Source organism: Pelobates fuscus, chromosome 11, assembly GCF_036172605.1.
Source record: "Pelobates fuscus isolate aPelFus1 chromosome 11, aPelFus1.pri, whole genome shotgun sequence".
NCBI classification, from domain to species: Eukaryota; Metazoa; Chordata; class Amphibia; order Anura; family Pelobatidae; genus Pelobates; species Pelobates fuscus.
In genome coordinates this window covers 130,181,850-130,198,466 of record NC_086327.1, presented here as the reverse complement: position 1 = coordinate 130,198,466, position 16,617 = coordinate 130,181,850, and the positions used below count along the sequence as shown (strand labels likewise).

The 16,617-nt window shown below is 42.5% G+C and overlaps 1 protein-coding gene across 2 annotated transcripts in view; it reads left to right on the top strand.

The window, feature by feature from the left end:
- The window catches only part of ROBO3 (roundabout guidance receptor 3), a 272,235-nt gene that overhangs the window by 126,541 nt on the left and 129,077 nt on the right, over nt 1–16,617 (top strand). Inside the window, exon 1 of one of the 2 annotated variants that reach the window (XM_063435428.1) lies at nt 8,296–8,689. The exons of the other annotated variant lie outside the window; for it this stretch is intronic. Coding sequence (XP_063291498.1) covers nt 8,629–8,689 — 61 coding nt within the window. The 5' untranslated portion in view covers nt 8,296–8,628. Of the gene's footprint in view, nt 1–8,295; nt 8,690–16,617 lie in introns of those variants that run through there. 2 annotated transcript variants of the gene reach the window in all.

Genomic DNA, 16,617 nt, shown 5'->3' with positions numbered 1-16,617 from the left:
ACACATTACTGGGAGTATTATTGCTGTGGAGCTCTGTTATACACTCAGACACATTACTGGGGGTATTATTGCTGTGGAGCTCTGTTATACAATCAGACACATTACTGGGAGTATTATTACTGTGGAGCTCTGTTATACACTCAGACACATTACTGGGAGTATTATTGCTGTGGAGCTCTGTTATACACTCAGACACATTACTGGGAGTATTATTGTGGTGGAGCTCTGTTATACAATCAGACACATTACTGGGAGTATTATTACTGTGGGGCTCTGTTATACACTCAGACACATTACTGGGAGTATTATTGTGGTGGAGCTCTGTTAGACACATTACTGGGAGTATTATTGCTGTGGAGCTCTGTTATACACTCAGACACATTACTGGGAGTATTATTACTGTGGAGCTCTGTTATACAATCAGACACATTACTGGGAGTGCTATTGCTGTGGAGCTCTGTTATACACTCAGACACATTACTGGGAGTGCTATTGCTGTGGAGCTCTGTTATACACTCAGACACATTACTGGGAGTATTATTGCTGTGGAGCTCTGTTATACACTCAGACACATTACTGGGAGTATTATTGCTGTGGAGCTCTGTTATACACTCAGACACATTACTGGGAGTATTATTGCTGTGGAGCTCTGTTATACACTCAGTCACATTACTGGGAGTATTATTGCTGTGGAGCTCTGTTATACACTCAGACACATTACTGGGAGTATTATTGCTGTGGAGCTCTGTTATACACTCAGACACATTACTGGGAGTATTATTGCTGTGGAGCTCTGTTATACACTCAGACACATTACTGGGAGTATTATTACTGCGGAGCTCTGTTATACACTCAGACACATTACTGGGAGTATTATTGCTGTGGAGCTCTGTTATACACTCAGTCACATTACTGGGAGTATTATTGCTGTGGAGCTCTGTTATACACTCAGACACATTACTGGGAGTATTATTGCTGTGGAGCTCTGTTATACACTCAGACACATTACTGGGAGTATTATTGCTGTGGAGCTCTGTTATACACTCAGACACATTACTGGGAGTATTATTACTGCGGAGCTCTGTTATACACTCAGACACATTACTGGGAGTATTATTGCTGTGGAGCTCTGTTATACACTCAGTCACATTACTGGGAGTATTATTGCTGTGGAGCTCTGTTATACACTCAGACACATTACTGGGAGTATTATTGCTGTGGAGCTCTGTTATACACTCAGACACATTACTGGGAGTATTATTGCTGTGGAGCTCTGTTATACACTCAGGCACATTACTGGGAGTATTATTGCTGTGGAGCTCTGTTATACACTCAGGCACATTACTGGGAGTATTATTGCTGTGGAGCTCTGTTATACACTCAGACACACCAACAATAAGGAACTTCCAGAAAAGAGGGACTTTAGGATAGAAAAAAAAAAAGATAGAGGGATTTGGGACTGTTCCTAAACAGGGACACTTGGGAAGTATGTAATTTAAAAGCACCCTGTATGTGTGGCAGTACGAGATTATCCTAATTGTTCAGTAGGTTTATGGCGTGTGCCTCCAGTGTGTCTTTGTGTGTTTTATCTTTTAATTTATTCTGCAGTGGAGGGGAGGTGTAAACAATGTACACTGTGAGTAAATCAACAAATATCACATTAATTAATCTGTGTGCTCAGACTGGAATTTACATTATTTATGTTACAATGTGATTTGTACAACACATACAAACGATGCATTCACACAACAATAGTAAGTAAAGCGTAGACACAGCATTGTGTTCGCTTTTATCGTTATTGGGTTAAACCCTATTTCCCTGAAATCCACAAATTTAAAGGCATTTGTTGTTTTCGTTATTTGTGACACCTGACATTCCTTTCTCAATGTGTGGAATTTATAATCATTCCATTAAATCAGTCGTATTATACTTAATAAGTATTCAGTCCCAGCAATCGCAATGGAACGAGGGCTCTTCAATATATTTTTCCCAGACTTGTCCCGTGTAATTGGAATATGTAAAATAGGATTAAATTAACTGTGTGTTTCCGGAATCACGTGATAATATGGGGGTTCACTGACATGTGGAAGAATTACTTTACAATTTTTTAATGAATGTTTTGGTTGTTTTGCCGTTGATATTATTTATTTATCAGAGTGCTGGAGAATAGCGGGGCGTATCATTGCTCAACTAATCATTGTGAAACTGCAAGAAAATGAAATGCTCCAAATAAAGTCATTTTCAAACACAGATCCAGATGAGCGGTTCTGATGTTTGGCTTTACTCATTGACAAGGAACTGAAAAAGACATGTAACGTTTTAGGCCATACTAGCAAAGCTGGGTGAGTTTTCCAATTCGACTACTTTGGTCTAAGATTTGATATTCCGTTGCCAGATCTCCGTAGTTCGTCATTTAGTAAATAAACGTAAAAGTAAATTAATTTTCATATTTTACTTTTTATAAAGATTTCCTACATTAAAGATCTTGGAATTAACGGGCCCCATATAGTTTCTCTCCAGTGTTTCAATGCAGAAGGAGAGCTTTGTTGTTTAAATGAAATTGCCGGACATGCAGTGGATTGAATCGGAATAAGATAGAATCCCATCACATTGCTGTATCGCACAGAAACATTCCCAGATAATGTGACTGTCTCCATTGCCGGAGCAGCTGGGCCTGTTTACCCAGCAGATTACACAGAAAGGGCTGATATAATTACCTCTTTCAAATATTTGAAATGTCATTGTTAATATGTGCCAGCTATTGGCTATTTACTCATTATTGGGAATGAAATCTCTGCTCGGCAATGGTAGCATTACTCTGCACGTATCTTACAAATAGAATGCAAAATCGCGTCTACACATTATTACAGTTTATTAAATATCATCACGATATTCCATGGTGCTGTATATTGGAGAGGAACTGACACCTCCGCCATGTCTATTTCCTGGGCCAGAGATTGGGTAACGCTGGGTATCTATCGCTAGCCGCCTTGTCTATTTCCTGGGCCATAGATTGGGTAACGCTGGGTATCTATCGCTAGCCACCATGTCTATTTCCTGGGCCAGAGATTGGGTAACGCTGGGTATCTATTGCTAGCCGCCTTGTCTATTTCCTGGGCCATAGATTGGGTAACACAGGCCGCCTTGTCTATTTCCTGGTCCATAGATTGGGTAACGCTGGGTATCTATCGCTAGCTGCCTTGTCTATTTCCTGAGCCATAGATTGGGTAATGCTGGGTATCTATCGCTAGCCACCTTGTCTCTTTCTTGAGCCATAGATTGGGTAACGCTGGGTATCTATCGCTATATGCCTTGTCTATTTCCTGAGCCATAGATTGGGTAATGCTGGGTATCTATCGCTATATGCCTTGTCTCTTTCCTGAGCCATAGATTGGGTAACGCTGGGTATCTATCGCTAGCCACCTTGTCTATTTCCTGAGCCATAGATTGGTTAATGCTGGGTATCTACCGCTAGCCGCCTTGTCTATTTCCTGAGCCATAGATTGGGTAACGCTGGGTATCTATCGCTAGCCGCCTTGTCTATTTCCTGAGCCATAGATTGGGTAACGCTGGGTATCTATCGCTATATGCCTTGTCTATTTCCTGAGCCATAGATTGGGTAACGCTGGGTATCTATCGCTAGCCACCTTGTTTATTTCCTCGGCCATAGATTGGGTAACGCTGGGTATCTATCGCTAGCCGCCTTGTCTATTTCCTGAGCCATAGATTGGGTAACGCTGGGTATCTATCGCTAGCTGCCTTGTCTATTTCCTGAGCCATAGATTGGGTAACGCTGGGTATCTATCGCTATTTGCCTTGTCTCTTTCCTGGGCCATAGATTGGGTAACGCTGGGTATCTATCGCTAGCCGCCTTGTCTATTTCCTGAGCCATAGATTGGGTAACGCTGGGTATCTATCGCTAGCCGCCTTGTCTATTTCCTGAGCCATAGATTGGGTAACGCTGGGTATCTATCGCTAGCCACCTTGTTTATTTCCTGGGCCAGTTATTTCCCAGATAGCTGGGTTCTCCTCTTGTTGCGATATTAGGCTATGAGGATGAGGATCCCATCTCTCCTCTGTCTTACATAAAACTCCTTTTCATTGTTGCTCGAAGAGCCATCGAGTTTCATGGTTCACCAACTCTTGTGATCAATTAACTTATGCTCTCAAAAATTCAAAAGAGCAGGAAGAGCAGACACCGCTATCAGAAATCTCCAGGAGGAAATGAAGCTTGGCTCTCAGTGTCTCTCAGGCCGCACACATCACCTTAACATTTCATTATCCTGCCCGATAAGGACCCTCGTTCTCACTAATATACATTTTGCTGATTTTGACAGTCGTTGGAGACTTTGATCTGCCACCTCATTATGTGGCTGCTTTTGTATAAAAAAAAATAATATATAAATATATTATTGCGTTAGTGAAGTCCTTTCTCAAGGTGACTATTAATCACCGCATCAATATTCTGCCTGAAACAGGGCGTTTTCTCCGCGTTGCAGTTATGGCTGACCTTGGCACCGCTGATGTTTGTGAAAGTCGTTTCTCATAATGCACAGCCAGCATTTAGTGTGTGTTCTCCGTTACAGACATTGTTAGTTTAACACATTTACATCACAGGCCCGAGCAAGGGATTAAACAAACGGCATTTTCTACAAATACGGAGTCACGCAGATTGTCACCATTATCATAATATCGGGAGGTGATATAGGCACTGTCTTTTTATTATTATAACATGTAGAATTAACATTATTAATGTCACATTTTTTTAACCAGGGAGGTTAAATCCAACTCTCAGATACGTTTCTATGTAAATGTGTATATATGTAATAAGGTATATGTCACGTGATAAATATTATATCTTACATAGTATATCTTACATAGTATATGATAAATATTATATGGTATATCTTACATAGCAAGATGATAAATATTATATGGTACATCTTACATAGCAAGATGATAAATATTATATGGTATATTGTGTATGGTATATCTTACATAGAATATGTAATAAGGTATATGTCACATGATAAATATGATATGGTATAGTTTATATGGCATGGTACAAGTATATCTTATATTGTATATGTAATATGTTAAATTGTATAGTTTATGTGGCATGGTATATCTTATATGATATGGTGTTCAATATATTAAGATTGTAAAGTTAAAAGACTCTGCATAGAATGAAACCTGACACAGTGAGGTATGAACATTTAACATTACCTTATAGTAAATATGGATGAATGGGAAAGATACATATTGAGATACAGCCTCAAGACACATCATGGAAATACAGGAATTCGTGGAGCAGATCCTGAATATGCATTAATAGTGAAGTGTCCAACATAACATCATGTTAGGAACTGGCTCTGCTGGGTTTCGAACCCTGGTTTACATGCTGCTAAACCTCTTCCTTACCAGCTCACCATCCTGCCTTTTGCAGATTTACCTGAGATCTGATAACCTTGATTCTACGAGCAATGATATTAGTGCCAACTCTCTTCAGCTGTGTCTGGCCAGGTGTCTGGCTCTTGGCCTATATAAGCCACTTCCTGTCTCTGTACCTTTGCCAGATTATTGTGGTACCTGTGTGTTATAATGAAGCTTGCTCCTGTTTCTTCTACCTGTTGCTGAATTTGGACTGTTTGACTTTGCTGCTTCTCCTTTTCACTGACCTCGGCTTGCCTTACTACGATTATCATCTTTCTGTTCCAGTCTCTCATCACCGCTTTAGACCAGACGGCCACTCAAGGCTCAGGGGCTCAACCACCTGGGTATCGAGTCGCTACTTCTGGCAGAAAACATTGCTGCTGGACTCCAAACCTTGGTAACATCAATATCATTACACAACAGCTTATATAAAATACACCAAATGCAAACAGTGAACACACAAACATTTTTGCCAGCAACTTGATATCCCCCGTACCACGTAATAATATGGGGTTTTGTTCACTCCATGTCACTTTACTGTGCCAAGATCACCAGTACATAAAACTACCCCACCATTGGTAGTCAAATCTAATTTAAACTGGAAGATATTAGATAAAGCTAAAAAATTATCAGAAAAATAAACCCATATATGATGCATCACAAACCTCGCAGATTGGGTAATTTAATGAATGGGAGTTGTTTTGTTCAGACTGTTAATAAAGAAATGGTATTTTGTGACCTGTGATGAAATGCCACTGAGGTAGTGGGTCTGCCACCTCAACGACAGGTCATTCTGGATCTCCACTTATTGGTCACAGTGCACAGGACAATCTGCCAAACCTCCTTCCAAGCAGATTTTGGCACAAAGCAGACAAGACACGCAGTTCTCAATGGAACTAGCACACATTACAATCGTTTTGAACAGGTATTAGCCTTTGTCGACTTGTCCTTAAGTATGTGGTGAAAACCATATTAGTATAAATAAACACACACAGTTTGAATAACAAACAACATAATAATGCATCAAATATATAATACCATCACAGCTTTCTTGCCAATGGAAAAACATTGATATACAGATTTAAGTGGTTAGTTGTTTGCAGTCCTAATTTGCATATTGCAATTATACAAATCAAAGCATTTTCCAGTTTCACCTACAGAGGGTGCTGGAGAGTCATCACAAGGCCATTTTGTTTTTTTCTGCTATATTACATTGGTTTTGGTGAGCCTGGGATCTGTGCACCTTCGGTCACTTTCTGCACCCTCTTTGTATATTCTAACCTTAAAAAAAATGAACAAAAGAGATAGAGATTGGCTGCATAACTTGAAGAAACTCGTGTTTTTAGTAGATTTTATTGCTGGTAGCACTGTGTGTAGAAGTTAATACGAGTGCGAGCGCAATTTATTCACTGAGTGATTCTTTATTACACTGAGAGAAATCTATTTATTTTAAAGTTTTTAAAGTAATGTTTGCCGATTCTCTGGGATACATGCACAGATATAAAAATACAATTGTTATAGGAAGCGTACGCTGAATAATAGCAATATGTTGTCAACTTTTTTTTTGCCAGGGCCCTAAATAATTTAACTGGAATTAACTCACGGACACATTCTTTAATTGTAATAAAATAATCTGCAGTATTATCGATTTATAGCAGGGTCCGTGCATATCTGAAGAGCCCTGATTGTCGGGGATGGCGGTTTAGGTTTAGCTTATTACATGGGGGAGATATTATATGGGGATATATTACATAGGAGAGTGATATTACATGGGGGGAGATATTATATGGGGATATATTACATAGGAGAGTGATATTACATGGGGGAGAGATATTACATAGGAGAGTGATATTACATGGGGGAGAGATATTATATGGGGAGATATTACATAGGAGAGTGATATTACATGGGGAGAGATATTATATGGGGAGATATTACATGGGGGAGAGATATTACATGGGGGAGAGATATTACATGGGGGAGAGATATTATATGGGGAGATATTACATAGGAGAGTGATATTACATGGGGGAGAGATATTATATGGGGAGATATTACTGTACATAGGAGAGTGATATTACATGGGGAGAGATATTATATGGGGAGATATTACATAGGAGAGTGATATTACATGGGGGAGAGATATTACATGGGGAGAGATATCATGTGGGAGAGATATATGGGAGAGATATTATATGGGGGAAATATTACATGGGGGAGAGATATTTTGGGGTCATATTACATGGGGGAGTAATATTACATGGGGGAAGAGATATTTGGGGGTGATATTATATGGGGGAGTGATATTACATGGGGTAGAGATATTACATGTATACAGATATTGCTATACATGCTGTGAATGTGTAATATATGGAAAGATAAACGACATTTCTAGAATCTCAGAGATAACATGATGTCAATGTCTCTAGAATGCAGAGCTGGGTTTGTTGATAAATATTAAATACCCCATGTGATATTTAGCTTCCTGCCTGTTGTTTATTAAACTCTATAATAAATGTTTATTTTTGTGGAATAACACATAATAAAAGTATCCATTATGTATCGAACATTAGAATGTTTGTTTGTTTTTTTCAGTTCGCAAACTCTTCGAGAGTGACTCATTCCAAGCACCATAGGACTGATTGTCAGCTCTGTGGGTCAGGTTCCTATAGTGATGTCTTGGTGACACAGTAGTGTAATGCCCTCCTTACCTGTGGTAGGGGGCTGGTGGAGCACTCAGTGTGCAGCTCTACCACTGCAGGTGCCTGTGCCTTTAAATGGATGGGGGAGGGGCTGCTGACACAATGCTGAGCTCTGTACATGGTAGGGGCAGCCACCCACCTCCCCCAGGCAGGGCTGCTGCTATCACTGCTCAGGACTTACCGCTCTCCTGGACAGCACAGCTTCTCAGGGGTCCCTGCTGTTGCTGGCTGAGCGTTGCTGGTGCTGGCTGAGCGTTGCTGGTGCTGGCTGAGGGTTGCTGGTGTTGGCTGAGGATTGCTGGTGTTGGCTGCTGGTGTTGCTGGTGTTTGCTGAGGGTTGCTGGAAGGATTGGGATGTGGATGTGCAGAGCTGGTGATGCTCAGTCCCACTCTGGGAAGGGTGTTCTGCTGAAGGAGTTGCTCCTGTCTGGGGCTGGAAGGGTCTGAGTTGCTCCACTTTGGGGGATTTGTGGCTTTTCCTGGAGATCAGAAAATGTGGTTTGTTTGTCAGACTTTGCTGTGGATAGTTCCTGTCTGTATCTACCCCATTCTAGGTAAGTGGCATTAATGAACTAATCTGTGCCCTGTTCTGATCATTCACTGCTTTATTCTAGGTACTGTCCCTTATTGTAAAACACCATGATTTAACCACTTCTATGCCTATTTTAGTTTAACCCGTCACTTACCTATTCTGGGTAAGGCTCTATGATTTAACCCCTTCGCTTCCATTTCTAGGTAAAGGGATATAATTTAACCCCGTATTCTAGGTACCAAAGAACTAACCCTGAGTTCGGTAAAGTGACCTGATTGATCTGACTGTCCATATGCCAAGTAAGGGTTAACCCTTTAGTGTCTGTTACAATAGTGTCAGGATAAGTGTGAGGGTTTCATTATCTCTGAGATCAATGGCTACAAAATTCTCCTAGTTCTCTGAAACTGTCAGATCATTCTAGATAGTTTCCCCATCACTGGATTTCTAAATTGTCCCCCATCACTTGATTACTAGATACCTCTAGATATTACCCCATCACTGGACCTCTAGATATTACCCCATCACTGGACCTCTAGATATTACCCCATCACTGGACCTCTAGATATTACCCCATCACTGGACCTCTAGATATTACCCCATCACTGGACCTCTAGATATTACCCCATCACTGGACCTCTAGATATTACCCCATCACTGGACCTCTAGATATTACCCCATCACTGGACCTCTAGATATTACCCCATCACTGGACCTCTAGATATTACCCCATCACTGGACCTCTAGATATTGTCCCATCACTGGACCTCTAGATATTGTCCCATCACTGGACCTCTAGATATTGTCCCATCACTGGACCTCTAGATATTGTCCCACCACTGGAATTCTAGATATTGTCCCATCACTGGACCTCTAGATATTGTCCCACCACTGGAATTCTAGATATTGTCCCCCATCACTGGATTTCTAGATATTGTCCCCCATCACTGGATTTCTAGATATTGTCCCCCATCACTGGATTTCTAGATATTGTCCCCCATCACTGGATTTCTAGACATGGCCCCATCTTCTGGATTCTTGTGATGCTATGGATTCTGATCTCTGGACTCCCATTTCCTTCCAGTTTGCTTCTCCTGATAGGGGTTGTAGTCCTGTCTCCTCTGGAGATTGCTGGAGCCATGGCTAGTACAGTGACCAGCTCCCATTAATAAGGATAGTGAGTGCTCCGCTCTAGAAGTGAATTAATGCTGAAATAGAAAACTCTGGTTACAAATGATGAATTCTGCAGGAATTGGGAAGTTAAAGAGGTTAAAATAAAGAGTGCAATGTCTGTCTCTGTGCTGTGAGACACAAAGTGTTAACACAAGCTGCCAGTCTCTGTGCTGCCTGAGAACAGGTGTTAAATGCCAGGCTGCAACTTGCTGGGTACCAGGGGGTTAATGCCAGGCAGAATACTACAGGACATCGGGGTTAAATACTGGGATACATCATGTGGGGCTGTATGGGTTAAATCCAAGGGTACTTGTTAAGTATGCAGAGAGTTAAATTCCATGGGGTTAATAAGACTACAGAGCCCTGTGCCATTCAATAATGTGATATATCCTACCAGGGCCATGGCTAGCTGGGCTGTAACCTATGGCCCCTGCCTAACCCCATCCCCACTTAGAACGCTGTGATATATCCTACCAGGGCCATGGCTAGCTGGGCTGTAACCCCTATATAATAACTTGCCGAATAACTTGCCTACTGCCATCAGACTCTCCCCTAGTCTTCAATCATTTAAGAAGGGCCTTAAATCCCATCTCTTCAGGAAAGCGTATGGCCTCCCAGAGTAATCTCTCCCTTACATACCTGTCCCTATGGGATAGTGCTTTGCTCTCTCCTCCAGCTCTGCTTCACTCCTACTTGATATTTCCTATCCTAATGTTTCTAATACCCCACCTCCTATAGACTGTAAGCTCATTTGAGCAGGGTCCTCTTCAACCTATTATTCCTGTAAGTTTTCTTGTAATTGTCTTATTTATTGTTACATCCCCCCCTCTCAAAATATTGTAAAGCGCTACGGAATCTGTTGGCGCTATATAAATGGCAATAATAATAATAATAATAATAATAACCTATGGCCCCTGCCTAGCCCCCTCCCCACTTAGAACGCTGTGATATGGGCTACCAGGGCCATGGCTAGCTGGGCTGTAACCTATGGCCCCTGCCTAGCCCCCTCCCCACTTACTTTGAACTTACTATGTGACAGTCCAATGGCATTCTCAGGGAGTGAGGGTATTGTCAGGGACTGAGATCCCCCCAGGGGCTCCTAGGAAGGATATACTTTATGGCCTGGAGAAGCATTCTTTGCTGTAATTGAACCCTCCAAGTGTTTTATAGCAGGCTCCAAGTAGGGCACTTCGGCTCATTTAAATAGTTTGTTTCTTCTTGCTGACAGAAAGTAACCACTTTAAGGTTCGATAAATCAATTTGGGGCTTTGTGTGTGAGATCTAAAGTAATAGCCCTCGGCTTAGACAGCAACTGTAACCCCTTCTGGGAGCTCTAAAGCGCTCTGTGCGGTCACTGTCCCCCTCTGTGCGGTCACTGTCCCCCTCTGTGCGGTCACTGTCCCCCTCTGTGCGGTCACTGTCCCCCTCTGTGCGGTCACTGTCCCCCTCTGTGCGGTCACTGTCCCCCTCTGTGCTGTCACCCTCTGTGCGGTCACTGTTCCCCTCTATGCTGTCACCCTCTCCCTGTGTGGTCACTGTCCCCCTCTGTGCTGTCAGTGTCCCCCTCTGTGCTGTCACCCTCTTCCTGTGTTGTCACTGTCCCCCTCTGTGCGGTCACTGTTCCCCTCTGTGCTGTCACCCTCTCCCTGTGCTGTCAGTGTCCCCCTCTGTGCTGTCACTGTCCCCCTCTCCCCGTGTGGTCACTGTCCCTCTCTGTGCTGTCACTGTCCCCCTCTCCCCGTGTGGTCACTGTCCCCCTTGTGGAAGCTCTAAAGTGCTGTGTGCAGTCACTGTGACCCCCTCTGTGCAGTCACTGTCATTGTCCCCCCTGTGCGGTCACTTCCCCCATTTGTGCAGTCACTGTCCCCCTTGTGGGAGCTTAAAAGAGCTCTGTGCGGTCACTCACCCCCCACCCCCCTATTCTGAGCAGTCACTGTCCCCCCTCTGTGCGATCACGACCCCTCTTGTGGGAGCTTTTAGGGTCACTGTCCCACTGTGGGAGCTTTAAGGTGCTCTGTGCAGTTACTGTCCTTAATTTTTTTTTATCACTCTCAGCCTAATGGCTGGCTGGGATTGCAGGTTACATACAGCTCATTACAGTGGGCACATTAATCACTGCACTATGTTTGTGGTTTCTGTGACAGAGAGATTTCAGAGTATTAATTAATCTTGGTGTATCTTGGTGTCACTGCAGTTGATGTTGTTAGTTGATGTTGCTAGTGGATATAGTGCTGTGTGTGTATTTGTATTTGTCGCAGCAGTTGATGTTGTTAGTGGATATAGCGCTGTGTGTATTTGTCTCAGCAGTTGATGTTGTTAGTGGATATAGCGCTGTGTGTATTTGTCTCAGCAGTTGATGTTGTTAGTGGATATAGCGCTGTGTGTATTTGTCGCTCTAGCTGATGTTAATAGATATTTTGCTGTTTGTATTTGTCGCTGAAGTTGATGTTAGTGGATATAGTGCTGTGTGTATTTGTCGCTGGGTTAAGGGTGTATTTACTAGTGTGAGAATTCAAAGTGAATCTAAACTTTAAGGTCAAAATATCCAAATTGGAAAATTCAGCTAGGCTTCCAGTCTGGCTACTCTGGCCTTAAATTTAAATTCATATTACATTCACACTTTGGCCCTGTTAATGTATGCTGTTCCTTACCACACTCTAGCTGCAGGGATGGTTGTGGAGCCATGTTTCTTGTAATTTAATTAAGGGGTGTGGTGTGTGTGTGTGTGTGTGTGTATGTTTATATGTGGTGTGGTGTGTGGTATGTGTGTGTGTGTGTTCCACCTTATATCAGTTAACTGCTCTGTTTTGGCTTCACGATTTCATGAATATGTATTGTACTAATTGCTTTTTCCTTCATAAATTCTCATTACGCGCCCTTAAGCAATAATGTAATCGGTCCAGACATTGATCCCCATTAGAGGTACATTTCTGGCTGTTTTGGGATAAATCACGGCTTTAGGGGACGATATCCTTTGGCCTTAAAGTTAAGCAGATTTGTGTTTTTCATGCGCTCTGGGGGTTAGGGCTTTGAAAGCAGAAATACAATCAGTGCTTTATTTGATGTCAAACGTTAAAGAACTGAAATGTATACTTTCAGAATAATAGCACTTCTTATAAAATAATAATTTGCACACAAATCTCTCACTTTTTACAGGTCTTGGCATTATTTTGTTATCCATGGACACCAGCCCATTTATATATTTCATCAAGTATTAATGGGAGGGTGTAGAGCTGGTTCCATCAAGAGGCAACGCGATTATTGGAGTGGGATCACATAGGCAGAGTAACTATAGGACGGATGTACTGGAGCACGCAGTGTTATAGGACGGATGTACTGGAGCACGCAGTGTTATAGGACGGGAGTACTGGCGCACGCAGTGTTATAGGATGGGAGTACTGGCGCACGCAGTGTTATAGGATGGGAGTACTGGCGCACGCAGTGTTATAGGATGGGAGTACTGGCGCACGCAGTGTTATAGGATGGGAGTACTGGCGCACGCAGTGTTATAGGATGGGAGTACTGGCGCACGCAGTGTTATAGGACGGGAGTACTGGCGCACGCAGTGTTATAGGGCGGGAGTACTGGAGCACGCAGTGTTATAGGACGGGAGTTGTGGAGCACGCAGTGTTATGGGACGGGAGTACTGGCGCACGCAGTGTTATAGGACGGGAGTACTGGCGCACGCAGTGTTATAGGACGGGAGTACTGGCGCACGCAGTGTTATAGGACGGGAGTACTGGCGCACGCAGTGTTATAGGACGGGAGTACTGGCGCACGCAGTGTTATAGGACGGGAGTACTGGCGCACGCAGTGTTATAGGACGGGAGTACTGGCACACGCAGTGTTATAGGACGGGAGTACTGGCGCACGCAGTGTTATAGGGCGGGAGTACTGGCGCACGCAGTGTTATAGGGCGGGAGTTGTGGAGCACGCAGTGTTATAGGACGGGAGTTGTGGAGCACGCAGTGTTATGGGACGGGAGTACTGGCGCACGCAGTGTTATGGGACGGGAGTACTGGCGCACGCAGTGTTATGGGACGGGAGTACTGGCGCACGCAGTGTTATGGGACGGGAGTACTGGCGCACGCAGTGTTATGGGACGGGAGTACTGGCACACGCAGTGTTATCTGACGGGAGTACTGGCGCACGCAGTGTTATAGGACGGGAGTACTGCTTCTGTGGAGCTGACCGTAATTGCTACTTATTATATTATTATTTCCTAGTTTTCGTCCAGTCTTCCATTCATCTACTGAGCTCTTTCCCATATTGTAACCTGGTTATAAATAATAATTATAATAATACGGCATACTCCAGGCGGTTATTATAAATATCTGATCTCTGCTTATCGACTCGCTAATTGTCGCTTTCTGTACTTTCTCACGTTGGGAAGTTACTCGTGTAATGTTCCTGTTGATGTAACATCGCTGCTGCATGGGTTTATTGGTCCGCGCTGACACAGAGCGGAGAGTGTCATTTAAATGTCATCCCTAATAATCGCGAGCCACAGATTCCAACCCTGAAATATCCTTAGTGTGTGTCTCTGTATGAAAAGTGCTGCCACAGTCTCTCTCTCTCTCTCTCTCTCTCTCCATTCTCTTCCTGTAAGAATGTAAAGTGTAATTAATAAATAATCTAATAATATAAAATATATATATATATATATATATATATATAATGATTATTATGAGTAGAATATCGCGCTCTGAATACACGCGTGATATTAATTTGGATTAAGGCTCCATTCTGAGCCCAGTGTGACGGAGCATAGGATCCCACAGGAGCCATGTTAGCACAAGCTTCCCTCCCCCCACCGTGTGTGGGGACACAGAATGCTGTATATCAATGTGTACAGGGCTGTATACAGGCCTGCCCTGTATGGCTAATTGGGATCTATTGGCTCTGCTGTGCAGATGGGACTTGGACAGAAAGGATGGCACATAGTGGAATGGAATGGAATGGAATCCAAGTGGCATTGTGGCCAGTCTCGCAGATTATCTCCAATAAGCAGATGTTGGTCGGGTTTCTGTATAATAGAGAAAATTAAACAGCACCTAAACTCCAGCCAAAAAAAACAGAGTTTATTCTCTGTCTGTCTCAAGTAATACTGAACTTTTCCACTTTGTCAATCTTTACTGCCTCTTCTGGGTGGGTAATCCATATATCTACTACTCTTTTTTTTTTTCTTTTTTTTTTTTTAACATCGCCTTCATTATGTCCCCGTCCCATCCCAGATCTGAGCTGGGCACGTGCAGGGCTCGGTATATATATTGCTTCATCTCTAGTTAGTACATTGCCAGCTTTCTGACACTCCAGCGAAAGCATCCAATCCCTGCCTATCGTGTGGCCAGACTCACGGCTGCCATTTCTATTTTGTAAAAGGAGTTACCTTTACTGTGAGTTCACGGTTAGACTTTCAGTTATAGTATATTGCTGAATAATTAGCTCGTATCACATACAATAAAGGGTTAGTTTTCTGTTTTTGTTTTTTAGCCTATTTTCTATAATAATTAAAAGTATCTAATTTCTGAACTCATTGTGGCGAATCAAATCATATAACTGCAGTAAGAATAGCCATGTTTGAGAATTCTGTACGTTTTAAGCCAAAATGCAAGTTTTTCTGAAATCTCCCCAAATCTTAGTTCAATATATAACTCGGTGAGGATTTTATCAGTTAGAATGTAACACGCTTTCGCTGTGAGCACAGTGTAACAATGCAGTTAGATATTAGGTAAGATGTTGTCATTTTCACATCAGATCTCTAAAAGGGGAGCAATTACCATGGAAACCAGTGGAATAATTCTGCTGACTGCTCCATTTTATAATTTTGATCCAGAGCCCCCCCCATTGGGTTTCTAGATAGGAAGGCGGAGTGACTTTGTATTGTGCGGGAATGGTCAATATCTCATTTACCCCATGGTACAGCGCTACATCATATGTTAGAGCTATTGTCCCTATCTTTATGCCGCCAATGAATGGGGTAAACGTGACCTTTATACCCATTTTCAGAGAGCGAGTATACCGCCAGTACATTGCGACACACAATCCATTCTGGTAAATGGTAATGCGGTGACTTCTTGTGTCGCCTCTGGTTACCTTTCATTACGTGTGATCTTGGCAGAGGTTTATTAAAGATGTGTGTGCTCTGCGCAATGTATAGAAAATGTCTGTGTGTGTTAGAATGGAGGGGGTACTTTTCAAGCCTCCTTTTTTTTTTCTGGTAGTATCGCTTCTCTACTGATGGCATTAAGGATTTCTATTGAGAGACCACAAGTCTGTTCAACTTCGATTACGGGAAGCGCAGTGTAATAAGCTAGCGTTCTCTCCGTGATTAGAATGACAAAAGGACTGCGCAGTGTTACCAGCTAAACGTTGGAGAAAGACAGCAAATTGAAACAGGAGCAGAATCTCGGGTCTATTGAAAAGTGGAAGGACAGACAAGGTGCTTGGAACCTAGAAACCCATTGTCTACCACGGCATCTTGTCTTTTTCTCAAACTGGACAATACCTTGAAAGCAAACCGCTCTTACTTAGCTTTCTCAGCCTGGAAAGAGCAATTCAGATATTGGAAAACTCAGAATGCAGTAATAACACTTACCGTAAATATAAAAAAAAATGTATTATTAATAAATGAATAGAAAGAATTGCCTTTTTATATATAATATAAAGTCACCTTTTTTTTTTTTTTTTGCCATTTTTAAGTAGTTGCGTGGAGGATGTATAAAAAGGAGGAGCCAGATTGTGGCTTTTTTTCCGTACAGATTTGTGCACCGCTGTCAA